The sequence below is a fragment of the Motacilla alba genome, chromosome 2 (assembly GCF_015832195.1).
Source record: "Motacilla alba alba isolate MOTALB_02 chromosome 2, Motacilla_alba_V1.0_pri, whole genome shotgun sequence".
Taxonomy (NCBI): domain Eukaryota; kingdom Metazoa; phylum Chordata; class Aves; order Passeriformes; family Motacillidae; genus Motacilla; species Motacilla alba.
Genome location: NC_052017.1, coordinates 151,975,362 through 151,995,818, shown reverse-complemented (window position 1 = coordinate 151,995,818; position 20,457 = coordinate 151,975,362). Strand labels below are relative to the sequence as shown.

The following is a 20,457-nucleotide window of genomic DNA, read 5'->3' as shown; positions in this document are numbered from 1 at the left end:
CCTCTCTTGGCGCCGAGCCATTGCCTCCCCCTAAATGCAGTTTCTGTGTTACAGGAAAAAATAGGTCTGTCCACGGCTATGCAAGAAAAGAGTCCAGCCAAAGGCCACTCCATCATCTCCTCCTACCTAGGATTCTTCTCAACTTCTTTTGACATCTTTCACTTGCAACAACTTTCATCACACGTGCCCATTTCCTCCTGTTTCATCTCTCTCTCTCTCTCTCCTCATTCAGATCCAGGAGGATCACTATTTGTAAGGTTTCCATTATCCAAGAGAAGGGTTAAAATCTCGGGCTCTGTCTGCCCAGAACTCCAACGGTGGCCAGGCACCTTCTCGCCGTACCCCGCCACCCCCCCGCTTCCTCTTCTCCTTCTTGGCTGGCCCGTGCTGCCAGCACAAGATACCAAATTTCAAGGTAGCACAGGCACAGTCTCTCTCTCTCTCTCTCTCTCTCTTTTTCATTCCCAGCGGCAGGGCGGTGCTGCCTGGTGCCTCTCAGTATTCCTTCACCCTTCCATCCTGCAGGGGCCTTCACCCCCCTTCTCTGTCCAAGGCTCCGGCCTACCTCACCCAGGCCACATGGCTTTCCCTCCCCCGCCCAGCCTGGCTGGGCAGGGGAGGCCTGACCTCTTTCAGGGACTGGAACCATGAGAGAGTTCCCCTGGGAGTTCTCTGCTTTTTTAACCCCCTGTGTTCTCAGAGGCGGTCCATGTCTTCAGTGGCCACACTGGGCGGCAATATTCAAATCTGAACACTGATTGGTTTTGACCACAACTTCCCAAAAAACCTCATTTCCTTCTCAACCTAGGACAGGGGTCGTTAGGAGACATGGTTGTCAATGTCTTCAAAATTGTTCTTGACATCTCTACAGACATTAAGTTTGTCACAGAACCCTGGTGGTTTGACCAGGAAGTTTGAAGTCCTGAGCATTCGGCTAATAAGAGAAATGGATCCCCACAAAGTCTAGTCCATACTCCAGACAGGCTGAACTTCAGAACTTTGGGAGAAAATGACAGCTTCAAGGGGGATGTGGGGTGGGTGGTTTGGGACAGCTGCACCTTCCCAGTTCCACAGCCAATGGGGAAAGGGAGAGGGCAACTTGCGGCTGGAAGTTTGGGATAAAAGCAGGCTGCGCCCTCCAAAACATCAAGAGAGAAACCCCATGGGGGTATGGCTGTGGAAACTCTGTCCTTTTATTCAAATCCAGTTTCAAGACAGCTGTATGAACACTTGGCTTTTCACAGTGTGGCTTTTTCTCACATGCTGAAGGCGCTGATTAGAGCTTAAATTTTGGCAGGAAAAAATGATAAACGGATGTAAAAGTATTTACACAGGATAATAAAAATGTCTCGAGGCAGTGGAGAAAGAGATAAAGGGAACTCCAATGGGGTTTTTGAGAAGTTCTGTAACACAGAAGGAGCAGCGCCTGTGAAAGTTTGAGGTGAGGACTTATGGGGTATTGGAGCACTCATTGAAAATGGCTTCCTGATTGCTTTTCAGGAATTCTCCAGGACAAGAAGGGAATTTCCAGAGAGAGGCGGAGCCATGCAAATTATTTACAGGAAAAGTGCTATTTCTGTATTAGATAGAAAACACATTTTCAGGAATATTTATAGTTTTGCTGGATAAGCTCTGTGTGGCAAAGTCCCCCTGAGCTGCAGGACCAGGAGACATCTGCTGTGAGTCTGAGCTGATAAAGAATTCTGGCTTTCTGATACCTCCAGTTCCATCAGGGAGTTCACTCCGGCTGATTTTGGTATCGGGACTGGTGGGACTCCAGGGGACCCCTGGGGGAGTGTGGGGACATGTGACGGTGGGATTGGGATTGGTATTGGGATTGCTGTCCTGCAGGGACACTGTGGGAGTCACAGGACTGGGACTGGGGTCATGGGCTTCTCTGGAGGAAAATGAGGGGTCACACAAGAGGTGGTGTGGATGGGATTATGGTCATGGGGGGCTGGGAGACACGGTGGGGGCCGGGCGTGATGCCAGGATTTGTGCTGAGGTTCTGGGGTGACACTGAAGAAATTGGGTAGTGGGAGTGGGAGTGGAGTCTGGAGACAGGCCAAGGGGGACAGTGGGGGGCTCAAGGAGTGACCCTAGGATTTGGGTCCAGATCCTGCTGGGGCTGAGGGACTTGTAGTCATGGGAGTAGGATTGGGCTTCTGGGGGTGCCATGGTACTGTGGGATTGGGATTGGGGTCCCTGGGGCCTGGGGGACACTGGGGAGGCATAAGTAACCCCAGGATTTGGGATCAGGGACCCTGGACATGTCCAGGGGTCTGCTGGCTAGGAGTGCCTCCCTTCCTCCTGGGCTGACCCCACTCCCCTCCTCAGTCTCTCACTGAGGTACCCTCCCTGTGTCTCCTCTGTTTCCCCCAGTGTCTACCCTGCTCCCTGTGGACTTCTCCCCTCCATGGCCCTCCTGGCTCACACCCTGGCACTGCTGGCAATGGCCGTGGCCACCACGGCCAAGGAGGTGGTGACCCTGGACATGGCCCAGGACTCCTTTGATGACCAGTACTGGGACTGCAGCCCTGCCATGACTGCGGCCTTGCCAGCCCTCAACCGCTCCGAGTTCCAGCAGAACCCTCTCTTTGCCCAGGCCTGGCCAGAGGCCACAGCCGAGTGGCAGAAGCGGGGGTCCCCTCTGTTCCCTCTGTCATCCCCAGCCCAGGCCATCGCCCTCATGGCCTACACGATGGATGACCTGTACAAGGAGTTCAACGAGGCCGTGCGCGCAGCCGGGCGCTCCAGCCAGGAATACCGGGACAACTTCCACTTCAAAACACTGCATTTCTTGCTGACCCAGGCACTGGTGACATTGAGGAACACTCAGGGGCCAGAATGTCACTATGTGTACCGGGGAGTGCGCTGGGTCCGGTTCAAGGCCGAGTACGGTGACATCGTCCGGTTCAGTCAATTCACGTCAGCGTCACAGAGTGCAACAGCTGCCGAGAAGTTTGGGAATGACACGTTGTTCCATGTGCAGACATGCCACGGCGTGGAAATCCAGCATTTCTCCTACTATCCTCACGAGAAGGAGGTGCTGATCCCACCCTTTGAGACCTTTGAGGTCGTCGAAGTCAGCCAGGAAGAAGACCAGGCGTGGATCCAGCTCCGCTCCACTGGGACCTTCAGCAACTACAACTGCGAGTGGCTGCGAGGTGACAGCATAGGGGACAGCCTGGGCAGATGGGGACACCAACTGTGGCCTTGGGGACACCCATGATAAGGCACAGGGGACAATGACACTCACTGGGGATGGGGGACAGGGACATAGGTACCTACTGTGTGGATTGGACAAGGACACCCATGGCTGGGGACAAGGACAGGGTTGCCCTATGCTGGGGACACTCACTGGGGGGTGGGGGTGCAGCAACATCCAGTGCCGGGGAGACCCACAGTGTACAGGGGACACCCATGACAGGGCACAGGGGATGGGGACACTCACTGAGAGTTTGGGGAAAGGCACACCCCATAATGGGGACACCACATCTGGGGGCAACCATTCTGGGCACAGGGACAGGAACGCCCATGACAGGGCACAGGAATGGGGACCCCCACATCTGGGAGGGGACAAGGACAGCTGTGCCAGGGGACAACAAGGAGAAGGACAGAGACAGGGATGTCCCCATTCCCATCCTATCCCTCCCCACCAAAGGCAGCGCTGTGGGGATGATCCCTTTGTGCTGGACATGGGTAGGCTGGGATCCCCCATGTCACTCCCTGAATCCCTGTCACCACCTGTCACCCACTGTGGCACCCTCTGACTCCCCCGGACCCCTGTCACCCCTCAGCCCACCATGATCCTCCCGAACTACCTAGCCCCTCTACCCCCATACCCCCCACCCACGACACCCTGTCACCTCACGGCCCCCATCTCTCCTGCCACCCCTTACCCCCCGTTATGTCCATCCCCCACCCCCTCACTCCCCCCATGATTCCCCTGATGTCCCTCTCTTTGTCCTGCAGGTGGGAGTGCCCCCAGGGCCACCTTCCACTTTGGAGGACTCCTCCTGGCCACCACAGCCCTGGCAGTGGCCACCGGGATCCTCTGAGCCACGAGACCACCATGGCCTCCAAGGTAACTGTGGTCACTGCGGCAACCATGGCCACCATGGCACCAAGGTCACTGTCATCACTGTGGCCACCCTGATCATGAAGACCCCCAGGACGCCCAGAGAAACGAGGCCACCAAGGTTGCCAAGGCCACCACAGCCACTCTGGCCAACATGGTCACAATAACCACCAAGTCCACTGTGGCCACCATGATCACCTAGAATCCCTCAGCCACAAGGCTACCACAGCCACCGTGGCTACCAATACCATTTAGCAAAGCAACTGCAATAAATAATTCTATCAAAACACTTCAGTTAAATAAATCTAACAAAGCCAGCAAAAAGTGGCAATTCTTAAGCCGGGCTGATGTCACTCCCCACACCAACACTCGTGGGAATGTCTCTTTCTCTGTGTCTTGAGGAGGATCCTTGGGGAGCATCCCCTTCCAGAAAAAGGAACCTCTCACACATTTCATTCCAAGCAGGAATAGGGAACGGGAATCTCTGTCTGTCTGAGGGGGGACTGGACGTTCCCAGGGTCAGCTGATGGATGGCCAGGCTCAGCTCAGGTGCTTCATCCTCAGTTGTCAATTTGGGTTAGAAATTTGGGCTGATTTTGGCCCAATTCAGCACCAAAATCAGCACAAGACCCCTCTCAATGCAGCCCCAATGGCTCCACAGGGGGCATTGTCCCTTGACCATGTTTCATGCAGAGCATCCTGCCTCATCCTGCAGTTCAGGAGGACCTAAAAGGCTGGAAATTGTTAGGCTCAAGAGGGAAAGGGCAGGACCTGTCCATGGGGAGGGACTGTCCCCAGTGCTAGTTTAGGCTGGGTGAGGGAGCTGCTCCTGCTGGGGCAGCTCTGGAGAAGGATATGGGGCATGCATGTGGGCAACTAGTGGAGCTGGCTGTGTGCCCTGTGGCCAGGAGGGATCCAGGGGGTGTTGGAAAGAGTGGGGCCAGGAGGTCAGGGATTGATTGTAGCCCTCTGCCCTGCCCAATGACACACATCATGAGTGCCGTGTCCACCTCTGCCCAGTGCCATGGCCAGTTCTGGGCTGCTCTGGACCCAGGTCTGTGCTCAGTGATGACACTGCCTGAGCTGGGAGGTTGGGCCAGGTGCCCACTCTGGGTCCTTCCAGCCTGACCCATTCTGGGATTTGGGGATTCTGGCAGTTGTGGTTTGGGAATTGTCCACCGGAGGGCAGCAGCGAGCGCAGGAAATCAGCGGCACTGCGCATGCGCCGCCCCCAGCTGCAGTTCCGGGTGCCAACAGCAGGCGGCAGCACGAGCTGCTGGCGTTGCCAAGCGCCCGCCCCGCCCCATCCCGGCCCCGGGGGCTCTGCCATGCTTTGGGATGGAGCCACCTTCAAGCCCGTCCGGTGCCAGCCCTGCCATGGGCAGGGACATCTTGCCCTGGGCCAGGGTGCTCCAGGCCCTGCCCAACCAGGACATGGACACAGCCAGGGGTGGGGCAGGCCCAGCTTCTCTGGGCAGCCTGTGCCAAGGCATCACCACCATCACAGGGAGAGATTTTATAGGAAAGATGGGTGATGATGTCTTTGAAAAACGACTCACAGGGTCAGGGGTCTGAAAAAGAAATCATTGTCAGTGTCTTCAAAATGGTTCTTGACATCTCTGCATGAGAAGACAATAAATTTGTCACAAATCCTTGGTGGTTGAACTGGAAAGTTTGAAGTCCTGAACATTTGACTAATAAGAAAAATTGGTCCCCCCAAAGTCTATTCCATAACCCAGAGAGCCTGAACTTCAGAACTTTGGGAGAAAATGACAGCTTCAAGGGGGATGTGGGGTAGGTGGTTTGGGAAGGCTGCACCTTCTCAGTACCTCAGCCAATGAGGAAAGGAAGAGGGCTACTTTCAGCCAGGTGTTTGGGAATAAAAAGGAGGCTGCGCCCTCCAAAATGTCCTTGAGAAAGAAACCCCACGGGGGTATGGCTGTGGAAACTCAGTCCCTGTATTCAAATAAAGTTTCAAGACTGCTTTGTGAACACTTGGCTTCTTCATAGAGTGACTTTTTCCCACATACTGAAGGTGCTGGATAAAGTCTGACAGGCAAAAATGATAAGCAGATGTAAAAGTATTTACACAGGATAATTAAAGTGGCACAAAGCAGTGGAGAAAGAGATAAAGGGAAGTCCAGTAAAGTTTTTGAGAAGTTCTGTAACACAGAAGGAGCAGCGCCTGCCAAAAGCGGAAGTTTGGGTGACGTCATCTGCTATTGAAGCAGTCAGTGAAAATGACCTCCAGATGACTTTTTTGGAGTTCTCCAGAAACAGAAAAGAATTCTCGGAGGGAGGCGGAGCCATGCCACTTATTTACAGGAAATGTTCTGGTTTTGTATTAGCTAAGAAGCCCATTTTAATAAATATTTTTTTATGTACAGTGGATAGGAGTGGCAAAGTCCCCCTGAGCTGCAGGACGAGGAGAGATCTGCTGTGAGTCTGAGCTGATAAAGAATTCTGGCTTTCTGATACCTCCAGTTCCATCAGGGAGTTTACTCTGGCTGATTTCGGTATCAGGCACACTGGGGACACTTGGAGTGGGGGAGAGGGGACCTTGGCACCAGGACTGGGGCCCTGGGGCTCTCTGGGGGGACCCTGGGGGGGAAATGTGAAATGGAACTGGTGTCCAGGGTGAACTGGGGGACACTAGGGGACATGGGACTGGGGTTCACTGAGCTTTGGGGGGCAGCAGAGGGGCCTGGGAGTGTGACTGGGGCCATGGGAAGGCTGGGGAACACTGCAGGGGCAGGGGGTGATCTGGGGATTTGGCTTGGCGTCCTGGGGTGTATCATTTCTAATAATCCCAAAACAGACACCAGACTGGGAGTGGGACTGGGGTCTGGGGGTGGGCAGAGAGGGACACTGGGGGGTCAGAGAGTGACCCCAGATTTGGGTGGGGGTCCTGGGGGGGCTGAGGGGACCTCAGGGGAATGGCAAAAAAACTGTGGGAGGGGGATTAGGATCCCTGGGATGACTGGAAGACACTGGGGCATCCAGGAATGAACCCAGGATTTGGGATCAGGGTCCCAGGACACCTCCAGGGGTCTCCTGGCCAGGCCTGCCCCCCTCCCCCAGCTGACCCCACTGTCCCACCCCAGCCCCTCCCCAAGGAAGCCTCCCCATGCCCCCTCATGTCCCCCACTGTCTCCTGTCCCATCAGTGTCCACTCTCTCCTCTCTGTCCCCCAGGGTCCCACAGTGGTCACTTTGGACTCTTCTCCATGGTGCCCCTGGCTCACACCCTGGCACTGCTGGCAATGACCGTGGCCACTGTGGCCATCAAGGTGGTGCCCCTGGACATGGCCCAGAACTCCTTTGATGACCAGTACCTCAACTGTGGCCCTGCCATGACTGAGGCCTTGCTGGCCCTCAACAGCTCCGAGTTCCAGGAGAACCAGGAGTTTTCCCAGGCCTGGGTGAAGGCCACGGCCGAGTGGCAGAAGCGGGGCTCCCATTCATCCCCTCTGTCCCCAGCCCAGGCCATCGCCCTCATGGCCTACACGATGACAGGTGTGCACAAGCAGTTCAACCCAGCTGTGCGCGAGGCTGGACGCTCCAGCCAGGAATACCGGAACAACTTCCACTTCAAAACGCTGCATTTCCTGCTGACCCAGGCCCTCCAGAAGCTGAGGCACCCTGATGAGTGTCCAGATGTGTTCCGTGGGGTAAGGACGATCCAGTTCAATGCGAAACCTGGCGATAAAGTCCGCCTCAGTCAATTTGCTTCGTCATCACTGGACAAAAAGGTGGCTCAGGGTTATGGGAACATGACGATGTTCGAGGTGCACACGTGCCACGGCGCAGACATCCAGAAGTTCTCCTTCAATCAAAGCGAGAAGGAGGTGCTGATCCCGCCCTTCGAGACCTTTGAGGTGACCAAAGTCACCAGGGAAGGGGAGAAGGTGCAGATTGAGCTTCGCTCCACTGGGACCTTCAGCAACTACAACTGCGAGTGGCTGCGAGGTGACATCATGGGAACAACCTGGAGGCATGGGGACACTCAGTGTGGGTTGGGGACAAGGACATACAGTGCTGGGGACACCCATGGCCCAGAGGAGACAGGGACACCCACTGTGGCTGGGAGGCAGGGCAGCCAGTGCTGGGGACAAGGTCAGGGACAGCATTGCTTGGGCAAGGGGGATGGGGACACGCAGTGCCAGGTGAGGGGGACAGGGCCTCCAGTGCTGGGGACACCCACTGGGGTTTGGAGGACAAGGCCAGCCATGGTTGGGCACAGGGGAAAGGGACCTCATTATGGCCCCCTCTGACATCCCACACTCTCAGGACCCCCCATCAGCCCTGTCCCTCTCCCCCTGACCCCCCTGACCCCTTCACCCCATGGTCCCCCTGACCCCTCTCTTTGTCCCCACAGGTGGGAGCCTCCCCAGGAACTCCCCCCACCTTGGGGGGCTTCTCCTGGCCGCCATGGCTGTGGCAGTGGTCACCAGAACCCTCTGAGCCACACAGCCACCAAGGTCACTGTGGTCTTGGGGGCCACTGTGGCCACCATGATCATGAAGGTCACCAGGACGCCAGAAGAAATGAGGCCACCAAGGCTATCAAGGCCACTGGGTACTCTCTGGCCACTGTGACCACTGTGGCCACTGTGACCACTGTTGTCACTGTGGCCACTGTGGCCACGGTCACAGTAACAAGGCGTCCATCCTGGAAATGCCCTTCCAAGAGCTGCTCAGTGAGGGAGCAGCGCCAGGGCAGCAGGACCAGCACAAGGGGGGCTGCCTCACCTGCTGTAGCAAAAAATGCCGCTTAGTCACCTGCCGTTTAAGAAATGTATCAAAAACTTGATCTTTGCTTGCCTGGCATATCAAATGTTTATCAGAAATTTGCTGCTGGCTGGCCTGATGTATCTGCTACAGCTCCTTTAATGCTTTTCCTGCAGGGCGCTACATTTCATAAAATAAAGCACTTCCTGGAGTTTTTGTTAGAGGCAAGTTAAAGGTTTATTTTTCAAACCTTGATCTACAAAGAGGTGCTGGAGAAATGTTCCTCCGTTTTTCCTCCTTCACTTCAGCCCCTCAGAAAGAACCTGGAGGGGCTAGCACATGTCTGGGGAAGGGATGGAGCTGGGAAAGGGTCTGGAGCACCAGGAAGGGCTGAGGGATCTGGCGGGAGCTGCTAAGTGCAGTTAAAAAAGGATGAATGATCAGTTCGGGGCCAGTTCCAAAGTTCCTGATTTGAGGTAACACTTCAGAAGAAGCATTGGGAGGAAAAAAAGAAAAACAAACAGAATGAAGAAAGATGAAAAATAAAATGGAGAAATGGGGACAGAGGCCGCACCACCCATTTGTTTATGAAAAAACCCTGATGTTTCCCTCTGGAAACTCTTTTTTCCTTCAAATCAGGGATTTTCCCTCTTTACCAGCTCATCTCCTGGAGTTGCAGTTTGGGAATTGTCCACCGGAGGACAGCAGCGCACGCGCAGGCAATAAGCGGCACTGCGCACATGCCGCCCCGAGCTGCAGTTCCGGGTGCCAACAGCAGGCGGCAGCACCAGCTGCTGGCTCTGCTGAGCGCCCGCCCCGCCCCATCCTGGCCCCGAGGGCTCTGCCATGGTTTGGGATGGAGCCACCTTCAAGCCTGTGCGGTGCCAGCCCTGCCATGGGCAGGGACATCTTGCCCTGGGCCAGGCTGCTCCAGGTCCTGCCCAGCCTGGCCTTGAACCCTTCCTGGAGTGGGGTGGCCACAGCTTTGTTATAGATGGGTAATGTGATGATCGGCTCTCGCAATTGAGGGATGAATATTATGTGTGTGTTAAGAAAAGTTTTGTTGATATGTGGTTATGTGATTGCAGTTTGTTGTTTGGGCACTCTCTGTTCTCCCCATAGTCCTCTTCCCACCTCTCATATTGTTGTCACCAGATGGCCCTGGTTGTCAGCGTTGTCAGGGACATATGGCAGGAGGGTGTGTCCCTGTGGGCGAAGCTGTTGCTGGGGAGGCGTGGCATGACAACACCTAACATCCAATCAGACTGCAGGGAGGTCTTCACCAATGGACGGCAAGGAAGTGTCAACTGGCAGACTTTGGGAGGGGCCAGGGATTTATAAGGAAAATGTTTGAATATATATGACGGCTTACGAGTATGTTTTTAGCTGATGCAACACCAGAGGTATAAAAGGTAGAGCTGTCATTTTGTGCATGAGACTCTGGCTGCAGCTAAGCTTAACACTTAGCATTCAAGTGCAACATTTTTGCTACCTACCTTTTGAGCAGAATAATTCATCTTGCCAGAGGTTTACCTGCAGAAAGGAGACAGAAGGGCCCTGTAATTTTATTCGCGATCAAAGGAAGAGACCATGGGCAATTTCCCCATGGGCTGTCTCAAGTTGCTGGATGATGCAGCCTCCTTTTTATCCATATTTTCTGGCCATTTCTCCCTCTCTCTTTCCCCATTGGCTGAGGTACTTGGAAGGTGCAGACTTCCCAATCCAGCCACTGCACATCCCCCTTCCTACACAAGCCACCCTTCTGTAACACAGACACATCACCATTAAAATGAGCTTTAACTCCAGCCTGGGTGGGGAAATTAATATTCATAAGCCTGTTAAGTCTTTGTTCTTTTTCTTGAAGTTCAGGAATTTCACAGGACCTTGGCTGAGACGAAGTCCATGTCAATGAGGATCATTTTCTGAAACGGATAGTTTCTCCTGTCATTTCCTTATCAACACTCCCTGGTCCCATCTACCACCAGATCCACACAATCTGTTTGTGAAGAAACATTCGTCGTATACCTTTCAGGGCTGAATTTACTGTGGTGCAGACATAGAGTTTGCTTGAGTATAAATCCTGAATACGTGGGAAAGCACAGAATTTGGGCAAGAATGCAAATGAATGAATTTCTAAAGAAGTAATGGGCAGTCAGGAGAGGTTGGGGGAGAGAGGGGGTGGGGAAGATTTTTGTTTTTCTTCTTCTCTTCCTCTACTCTTCTCCCTTTTTCCTGTTTTCCTCCATTGAAAATGGTGGAGGGGGCCTTGGTGACCACTTGTTTTTCTGGGGGTCGCAGTGCCCCTGGTGATTGTGGAGACCATGGTGATGGTGAGAAACAACTGCTCACTTTAAAATTTTAAAGGTTTACTAAACCACAACAAACACAACAAAGGGACTGAATAAGGAAAATAGGCAGCGCTGGAAGCGTGGATGACTTCCAGCAGCTCATCCACAAAATGGCGGCTTTGCCTTTTATACCCTCGGTGTTGCGTCAGCCAACCCTGGCTCTCCCAAAGTCTGCCATTCAACCCTTCTTCCCTGTCCACTGGTGGAGACCTTCTTGTAACTTGACTGGAGGGGAGGTCAGGTGAGGTGAGGCAGGCTGTGCCTACCCAGCAACAGGCTTTCCTCATTGCCAACTGCCCCATGCAAGGGACACAGGCACATGCCCAGCCCCCACATGTCCCTGACAACTCCCACAACCAGGGTCATCCTGTGGGAACAATAAAAAGCAGGGGAATGGGGACTGTGGAGAGAGCAAAGGGTGTCGGAAAACCAAACTACAATCACATAACCATGCATCAACAAAACTTCTCTTCACATACACACAATATTCATCCATTAATTGTGAGACCCGATCATCACATTACCCATCTATAAGAAAGCTGTGGCTGCCCCATCCCTGGCCGTGTCCAAGGCCAGACTGGGCTCTGGAGCAGCCTGGCCCAGGGGAAGATGTCCCTGCCCATGGCAGGGCTGGCACCGCACAGGCTTGAAGGTGGCTCCATCCCAAAGCATGGCAGAGCCCCCGGGGCCGGGATGGGGCGGGGCGGGCGCTCGGCAGCGCCAGCAGCTGGTGCTGCCGCCTGCTGTTGGCACCCGGAACTGCAGCTGGGGGCGGCGCATGCGCAGTGCTGCTGATTTCCCGCGCTCGCTGCTGCCCTCCGGTGGACAATTCCCAAACCACAACTGCCAGAATCCCCAAATCCCAGAATGGGTCAGGCTGGAAGGACCCAGAGTGGGCATCTGGCCCAACCTCCCAGCTCAGTCAGCATGATCCCTGAGCACAGCATTGGGTCCAGAGCAGCCCAGAACTGGATACAGCACTGGACAGAGCTGGACACAGCACTCTTGATGTATCTCACTGGGCAGGACAGAGAGGCACAATCACTCCCTGACCTCCTGGCCCCTGTTCTTCCCAATGTCCCCTGCTTCCCCCCTGCCACAGGCCACACAGCCAGCTCCACTGGTCACACACCAGCATGCCCAGGTCCTTCTCCAGACCTGCTCCAGAAGGTCAAACCCAGCCTGGACTGCTGACTGGAGACAGTCCCTCCCCAGGGGACCTCCTGCCCTTGCTCTCTTGAACCTTTAGTTTTCCAGGCTTTAATGCCCTGTGAACTGCAGGATGTGGCAGGATGCCCTGCCTGGAATGTGCCCAAGTGACAATGCCCCATTTGTGGCCATTGGGGCTGCATTGGGAGGGGTCTTGTGATGATTTTGGTGCTGAATTGGGCTAAAACCACTACAAATCCCCTACCCCGATCTGACATCAGAGAACTGGGCCTGATGGCTGTCCATCACCTGACCCTGGGAATGCCCAGTCCCCTCTCAGAGATTCCCGTCCCCTTTTCCTGCTGGGAGTGAAATGTGTGTGAGGTTCCTCATTTGAGAAGGGGATGCTCCCCAATGATTCTCCTTGAGGCAAAGAGAAAGAGACATTCCCATGAGCATTGGTGTGGGGAGTGACATTGAGCTCCGCTTAAGAATTGTCACATTTTGCTGGCTTTGTCAAATTTATTTAATGGAATTGTTTTGATAGAATTATTTAATACAATTGCTTTGGATAGAAATATTTAATACAATTGCTTTGCACAATGGTATTGGTCGCCACGGTGGCTGTGGTAGCCTTGTGGCTGAAGGATTCTAGGTGATCCTAGTGGCCACAGTGGCCTTGGTGGTTACTGGGACCATGGTGGCCAGAGTGGCTGTGGTGGCCGCAGTGCCACAGTGACAGCGGTGGTCCCAGGGACCTCATGGTGGCAGTAGCTGCCAAGGTGGCCAGAGTGGCAGTGGTGGCCTTGGTAGCCTTGGTGGCCTCGTTTCTCTGGGGGTCCTGGTGCTCTGGGTGATCGGGGTGGCCGCAGTGACAATAGTTACACCGGGGCTAGGGTGGCCATGGTTGCCACAGTGACCACAGTGACCTCGGTGGCCATGGTGGTCTCATGGGTCAGAGGATCCCAGTGGCTGTGGTGCCCAGGAGGAGTCCTCTGAGTTGGAAGGGAGCCCTGGGGACGCTCCCACCTGAGGGACAAAGAGAGGGACATCAGGGGGATCATGGGGGGAGTGAGGGGGTCAGTTACAGCCATAATGGGGGCTTAGGGGTGACAGGTGAGATGGGGGCCATGAGGTGACAGGTGGCAGCTGAGGGTGTCTGGGGGGCATGGGGTGTACAGGCACCAGGGAGACCACAGGGGTATTGGTGGTCTTTGGGGTGAGGGGGGTCAGGGGGAGTCAGAGGGTGCCATGGGGGTGGCAGAGGGTGACAGGGGTTCACGCAGTGACATGGGGGATCCCAGCCCACCCATGTCCAGCACACAGGACCCATCCCCACAGTGCTGTCTTTGGTGGGGATGCACAGGATTGGAATAGGGACATCCCTGTCTCTGTCCCTGCCCCTCTTGTCCCCTGGCCAGGGTGTCCCTGTACCTGTCCCCTCCCAGAGAAAGGGGTCTCCATCCCTGTGCCCTGTCATGGGTGTGCCCTGTACACTGTGGGTCTCCCCAGCACTTGGTGTCACTGTCCCCCCATCCCCAGCACAGAGTATCCCTGTCCTTGTTCCCAGCCATGGGTGTCCTTGTCCAATCCACACAGTAGGTGCCTATGTCCCTGTCCCCCATGCCCAGTGAATGTCATTGTCCATGTACCCTCTTATGGGTGTCCCCAAGGCCACAGTTGGTGTCCCCATCCGCCCAGGCTGTCCCCTATGCTGTCACCTCGCAGCCACTCGCAGTTGTAGTTGCTGAAGGTCCCAGTGGAGCGGAGCTGGATCCACGCACTCTCTCCTTCCTGGCTGACTTTGATGACCTCAAAGGTCTCAAAGAGTGGGATCAGCACCTCCTTCTCGTGAGGATAGTAGGAGAAATTCTGGATTTCCACGCTGTGCCACGTGTGCACATGGAACACGGTGTCAGTCCCAAAGACCTTGGCAGTTCCTTCACTTTGCGACGCCGACGTGAATTGACCGAACCCGACGATGTCACCGTGCTCTGCCTTGAACCAGACCCAGCGCACTCCCCGGTACACATAGTGACACCCTGGTCCCCAAGTGTTCCTCAGCATCACCAGGATGTCAGTCAGCAGGAAATGCAGTGTTTTGAAGTGGAAGTTGTTCTGGTATTCCTGGCTGGAGCTCCCGGCCGTGCGTACAGCTTTGTTGAACTCCTTGTACAGGTCATCCATCATGTAGTCCATGACGGCGATGGCCTGGGCTGGGGATGACAGCGGGGACAGAGGGGTCTCCCTCCTCCTCCATTTGTCTGTGGCCTTACGCCAGGCCTGGGCAAAGAGAGGGTTCTGCTGGGACTCAGACCAGTGGAGGGCCGGCAATTTTGCAATCATGGCAGGGCTGCAGTCCCAGTGCTGGTCATTGAAGGAGTCATGGGCCATGTCCAGGGGCACCACCTTGACTGCCACGGTGACCACGGTCATTGCCAGCAGTGCCAGGGTCTGAGCCAGGAGGGTCATGGAGTGGAGAGACCACCGAGACCAGTGTGGGACACTGGCGACACAGAGGGGACATGGAGGAGACACTGGGGGACACTGAGGGGACACGGAGGACACAATGGAGGACACAGAGGGGACACAGAGGAGACACGAGGAGGGTTCCTCAGTGAGGGACTGGGCAGGGGAGTGGGGTCAGCCCAGGGGGAAGGGAGGCACTCCTGGCCAGCAGACCCCTGGGCGTGTCTGGGGTCCCTGATCCTGAATCTTGGGGTTACCTATGCCTCCCCTGTGGATGCAACAGTTTTGTCAGAGAGAGAAACAGATAGCTTTCCCAGGCGTCCTCCTTGAGAAAGCTGTGAGAAGGCCCAGAGTAGGACTTAAAAGAATGCTTATCTCAGTCTGTGCACCTGGCATTTGTGGGTATGTGGAATGTTGTACATGATGTTTATAGAAAGATATCCTACCAAAAGGTGCTGTTCCTAATTAGCCAGTGGAGTGAGAGGTGTTGTTAAGAACCAGTCAGGTTCTGGGGGAATGATCCTGCCTATACGTATGTGAAGTTTCTAGTAAAGCTTGCTTTTATCCCTCTGAGAATTGGAGTCAAATGTCGCTCTTCAGTCATACCTAAGTCAAAAGTGACACTCCCCAGTGTCCCCCTGCCTCCCAGGGACCCCAGTCCCAATCCCACAGTGCCATGGCACCCCCAGAAGCCAAATCCTACTCCCATGATTATAACTCCCCCAGCCCCCCCTGGACCCTGACCCAAATCCTGGGGTCACTCTCTGAGATCCCCAGTGTCCCACTCAGCCCAACCCCAGACCCCAATCCCACTTCCAGTCCTCAATTTCTTTGGTGTCACTCCAGGACCTCAACACAAATCCTGGCATCACCACCTGCCCCCACAGTGTCTCCCAGCCACCCCATGACCCCAATCCCAGCCCTGTGACTCCCCCATGTCCCCCCATCTCCACAATCCCAATCCCACAGTCCTGTGTCCCCCTCCAAGTGTCCCCAGTGCCCCCTAGCCTCTGATACCAAAATCAGCTGGAGTGAACTCCCGATGGAAATGGAGGTATCAGAAAGCCAGAATTCTTTATCAGCTTGGACTCAGCAGATCTCTCAGCAGATCTCTCCTGTTCCTGCAGGTCAGGGAAGACTTTGCTATGGGGTATTTATCCCTCATAATTATACATATTCATTAAAATGTGTCACTTAGTACAGAAACTTCACTTTTCCTAGAAAAAAATTGCATGGCTCCGCCTCCTCCTGGAAGTCCTGTTATTGTCCTGCAGAGTCCTAAAAGTAGGGGTTCTCGGTGTGGATTTCACTGAGTGCCCATATATCCCAGATGACCTCAGCTTGAACTTTCACTTTCGGCAGGCACTGCTCCTCCTGTGTTACAGAACTTGCCAAAAAGCCCTCACAGGAGTGCCCGTATCTGATTCTCCACAGCTTCCAGCCACCTTTGCCCTGCTGTGTCCACACTTCTACATCCTTTGATGATTTTCTACTAGTTCATCTTTAAGCCCTGTCCAGCACCTTCAGGGGAACTGAATCTTTCTATTCTCTCTCTTATGGCTCACCCCCCTCGACCCCAATCCCACCGTCCCATGTTCCCCCAGTGCCCCCCAGTCCCCCTCTGCATTGCTCACTGAGTTGCTGTCACACCTCAGATACCACTTGGGGTCCCCTATCAGATGACGTTCCAGTCGGCACCTTCAGCCTGGGGATGATCTCTTGGGGCAGTACCTGGATGACTTCCCTGGCCTTGTTGGTGTGAGAGAAGTTCTGGACCCCAAAAAAAGGATCCACCCACACCAGGAGATACCTGAACCCTTCCTGGCATGGTAGCTCTGAATATACATTTGCCAGTAATTCTTGGGAGTGTTTCCTCTTCCAGTGATGGTTTTGAATTCAAAGAGCTTTTTAAAACACATCAGGCATTGCTCTGTAACAGACCTGACAGTTTTGTCTATGGACACTTAGTGTGGAAAACACGTTCACTCTCCTGTTAAAAGTTTAAAAGTTTAATAAAGGACAATAAAAGACAAAGACAAAGCAAAGATGACAGCCAGGTGTATCTTGGCACTCAGCCAAGAGCACACCTTCACCATCAGGGAAACCCCTTAAATACCTTTTCCATTACATCAGCCTGTTGCGTATTCATAGATCCTTACCCACAGTAAGCTTGTTCCACAAACTCGTTTACATCTTCCAAGAATTGTTTTGCATGGCTCTTCCTTAGGTCTGCCTTTTTGGAGCACGTGGATTCCTTGGTTGTGGTTTTAGCCCTTTTTTCATCACCTCCAGTTTTTGGGCACAGGTACACGCCCTCCCTCCACATGTCCCTGGCAAGCCGAACAACCAGGGTTGCCCGACGGCAAGGACACAGAGGGAGGAGAAGGGGATTATAGGGACAACAGAGGGAGTCCAAAAACAACATCACAATAAAAAAGTTACATATCAAAAGAAATTAAAATCTCAACAAAACTTTCTGTAACATACACACAATAATCATCTCTTAGTTGTGGGAGGCAATCATCATTCTACCCATCTACAACACCCACCATCACCTTCTGGTCCTTCTCCAGAGCTGCTCCAGCAGGTCCCCCCAGCCAGGACTGGTATTGGGAACTGTCCCTCCCCTGGGGCAGAACCTGCCCTTGCCCTCTTGAACCTCCCAATTTCCAGCCTTTAAGGTCTCCCTGAGCAGCAGGATGTGGCAGGATGCTCTGCCTGGAATGTGCCCAAGGGACGATGCCCCATTTGTGGCCATCGGGGCTGCATTGGGAGGGGTCTTGTGCTGATTTTGGTGCTGAATTGGGCTAAAACCAGCCCAAATCACCAACCCCGAATTGACCACTGTGAGTGAAGCACCAGAGCTGGGCCTGGCTCTCTATCATGTGACCCTGGGAATGTCCAGTCCCCTCTGAGACAGAGATTCCCATCCCCTATTCCTGCTGGGAAGGAAATGTGTGTGAGATTGTTCCCTTAGGAAGGGGATGCTCCCCAAGGATCCTCCCTAAGGTTGAGAGAAAGAGATGTTCCCCGGAGTCTTAGTGTGGGGAGTGACATCAAACCCTGCTGAAGAATTATATCTTCTCACCAGCTTTGTCAGAATTATTTAATGGAATTGTTTTGTTTCAAATTGTTTAATAGAATTGCTGTGCACAATGGCTTTGGTGGGATCAGTGATCACAGTGGCTGTGGTAGCCTTGTGGCTGAGGGTGCCACAGTGACCACAGTGACCTCAGTGGCCTTGGTGGCCTCGTGGCTCAGAGGATTCCGGTGACAACTGCCAGGGCTGTGGTGGCCAGGAAGAGTCCTCTGAGTTGGATGGGGGCCTCTGGGAATTCTCCCACCTGGGGGACAAAAATAGGAGTGAGAGGGAGCATGTGGGGAGTGAAGGGGTCAATTACAGCCATAATGGGGGGGTTGAGGTGACAAGTGAGTTGGGGGCCATGAGGTGACAGAGTGTCTGGGGGGTGATGGGGTGAAGCAGGGACTAGGGAGGTCAGGGGGGTCATGGTGAGCTTAGGGATGACAGGGGACAGAGGGAATCAGGGAGTGCCAAGGGGATAAGAGGGTGTGCCATGGGGGGGTTCAGGGATTGCCATGAGGGGTCCTGGCCCACCTGTACCAAGCACACAGGGCCCATCCTCACAGCACTGCATTTGGTTGGGAGGGAGAGGGTTGGTATGGGGGGGGTCCCCGTCTGTGTCCCTGTCCCATTCCTGTTGTCCCCTGGCAGAGGCGTCCTGTCCATGTTCCCTCCCAGAAGTGGGGATCCACATCGCTGTGCCCCATCATGGGCGTTCCTGTTGTCATTCCCACAATGGGTGTCCCCAGACTTGGTGTCCCCAGCATGTGGTGTCCCTGATCCCAAACTCTCAGTGAGTGTCCCCACTCCCTGTGCCCGGTCATGGGTGTGCCCTGTACACTGTGGGGGTCCCCAGCACTGGGTATCCCTGTCCTTGTTTCCAGCTGCGGCTGTCCGTGTCCCCACACACAGTGGATGCCACTGACCCCCATGCCCAGTGAGTGTCATGGTCTCCTGTGCCTTATCATGGGAGTCCCCAAAGCCACGGTGGGGGTCACCATCTCCCCTGGTTGTCCCCTGTGGTCACCTCAGTGCCACTCGCAGTTGTGTTTGCTGAAGGTCCCGGTGGAGCGGAGAGTGATCCATGTCCTCTTCCCATCCCACATGACTTTGGTGACCTCAAAGGTCTCGAATGGTGGGATCAGCACCTCCTCCTCCCCTGGATACTTGGAGAACTGACGGATGTCCACACCATGGCACGTTTGCATCTCGAATAGCGTGTCTTTCCCAAAGAGCAGAGCAACCTCTTTACGCGGCGTTGTTGATGTGAATTGACCAAACCGGACCTTCTGGCCACTCCGTGCCTGGAAATGAACATCACGCACGCCCCGGAACACGTGGCGACACTGCCCGTTCTGAGACTGCCTCAGTGTCACCAGTGCCTGGGTCAGCAGGAAATGCAGCGTTTTGAAGTGAAAGTTGTTCCGGTATGCCTGGCTGGAGCGCCCGGCCACATGCACAGCCGCGTTGAAGTCCTTGTAAAGGCCGTTCATTGTGTAGGCCATGAGTGCGACGGCCTGGGCTGGGGACGCCAGAGGGGACACAGGGGAGCCCCGCTTGCGCCACTCAGTCTCGGCCTTCACCCAGGTCTTGGCAAAGAGAGGATTCTTCTGGAGCTCAAATTTGTAGATGGACGGCAATGCCTTGGTCATGGCAGGGCCACAGCCCCGGTACTGGTCATCGAAGGAGTCCTTGGCCATGTCCAGGGGGATCACCTTGATGGCCACAGTAGCCATGGTCATTGCCAGCAGTGCCAGGGTGTGAGCCAGGAGGGCCATGGCGGGATGAGGTCACCAGGAGCAGCGTGGGACACTGGGGGACCAAGAGGAACATGCTCAGGGGACAATAAGGGCACATGGGTGTACATGGGAAGGGTTCCTCTATGACGGGCTGAGGAGGGGCCCTGGTGTCAGCCTGGGGTAGAGCTGAGGGGCAGTTCAGGCCAGAAGACCTGCGGAAACATCCTGGCTTGCTGATCCCAAATCCTGGGGTTATTCCTGGACTCCCCAATGTCCCTCAGAACCCCAGCACAATAATCCCACTCCCATGATCACAAGTCCCCAACCACTGGTGTCCCCCTGGTGACCCCCAAGAACTTGATCCAAATTCTAGGCTCACTCCCAGTCCTCCCAGCATTTTCCCCCATTACCCCCACCCCACTCACACTATGCCTCCCCTGGACCAGAATTTTGTGTGCCCGCCTGTGTCGTCCCTGAGCCCCCCAGACCCACAACCCCTCTCCAAGCCCCATGTCCCTCCCCCCCAGTGTCAGCAAGCCTCTCTGCAGTTCCCCAAGCCAAACGCTGGGGACAATCCCTGACCTCCCCAATCTCCCCTCAGTGCTCCACCAGCCCCCCTCCCAATCCTAGTCCAGTGCTAAATCTTCCATTGTCCCCCCGGTGCTCCCCAGGAACTCAATCCCTCCTCCACACCTCTTAGACCTCTTGTGACCCAGGCCCCTCAGGAAACTCGCCCAAATTCCCAAATCCTCTGCCTCACCCACCCCACTGTCCCCCTCAGTCTTCCCCCAGACCTAAGAAAAGCTCCCAGTCCTGTGACAGTTTTGGTGTCACCCCAGGACCCCAACCCAAATCTGGGG

At 54.8% G+C, this 20,457-nt stretch overlaps 4 protein-coding genes across 6 annotated transcripts; 2 read left to right on the top strand and 2 right to left on the bottom strand.

Annotated features, from left to right (window-relative positions):
• Nucleotides 1–1,603: 1,603 nt before the first annotated feature.
• Nucleotides 1,604–4,393, top strand: LOC119697489 (NAD(P)(+)--arginine ADP-ribosyltransferase 2-like). 2 transcript variants are annotated; one of them, XM_038128312.1, is made up of 3 exons: nucleotides 1,604–1,679; nucleotides 2,383–3,167; nucleotides 3,976–4,393. In XM_038128312.1, the coding sequence occupies exons 2-3, from the start codon at nucleotides 2,417–2,419 to the stop codon at nucleotides 4,059–4,061; spliced, it is 837 nt and encodes a 278-aa protein (XP_037984240.1). In that variant the 5' UTR covers nucleotides 1,604–1,679; nucleotides 2,383–2,416; the 3' UTR covers nucleotides 4,062–4,393. The 2 variants fall into 2 exon arrangements, with proteins under 2 accessions (XP_037984240.1, XP_037984238.1); XM_038128310.1 differs by having other exon boundaries at nucleotides 1,630–1,756.
• Nucleotides 4,394–6,382: 1,989 nt separating this feature from the next.
• Nucleotides 6,383–9,379, top strand: LOC119697328 (NAD(P)(+)--arginine ADP-ribosyltransferase 2-like). Of its 2 annotated transcripts, none has more exons than XM_038127998.1 (3): nucleotides 6,383–6,520; nucleotides 7,276–8,049; nucleotides 8,459–9,379. In XM_038127998.1, the coding sequence occupies exons 2-3, from the start codon at nucleotides 7,308–7,310 to the stop codon at nucleotides 8,542–8,544; spliced, it is 828 nt and encodes a 275-aa protein (XP_037983926.1). In that variant the 5' UTR covers nucleotides 6,383–6,520; nucleotides 7,276–7,307; the 3' UTR covers nucleotides 8,545–9,379. The 2 variants fall into 2 exon arrangements, with proteins under 2 accessions (XP_037983926.1, XP_037983925.1); XM_038127997.1 differs by having other exon boundaries at nucleotides 6,468–6,597.
• Nucleotides 9,380–13,262: 3,883 nt separating this feature from the next.
• Nucleotides 13,263–14,779, bottom strand: LOC119697001 (NAD(P)(+)--arginine ADP-ribosyltransferase 2-like). The gene is made up of 3 exons (XM_038126972.1): nucleotides 14,584–14,779; nucleotides 14,029–14,523; nucleotides 13,263–13,336 (listed from the first exon to the last, which is right to left on the bottom strand). The coding sequence occupies exons 1-3, from the start codon at nucleotides 14,777–14,779 to the stop codon at nucleotides 13,263–13,265; spliced, it is 765 nt and encodes a 254-aa protein (XP_037982900.1).
• Nucleotides 14,780–18,060: 3,281 nt separating this feature from the next.
• On the bottom strand, nucleotides 18,061–19,636 carry LOC119697763 (NAD(P)(+)--arginine ADP-ribosyltransferase 2-like). The gene is made up of 2 exons (XM_038128963.1): nucleotides 18,886–19,636; nucleotides 18,061–18,120 (listed from the first exon to the last, which is right to left on the bottom strand). Exon 1 carries the CDS (start codon nucleotides 19,634–19,636, stop codon nucleotides 18,887–18,889), a length of 750 nt encoding a protein of 249 aa, XP_037984891.1. The 3' UTR covers nucleotides 18,061–18,120; nucleotide 18,886.
• Between the last annotated feature and the right edge of the window lie 821 nt (nucleotides 19,637–20,457).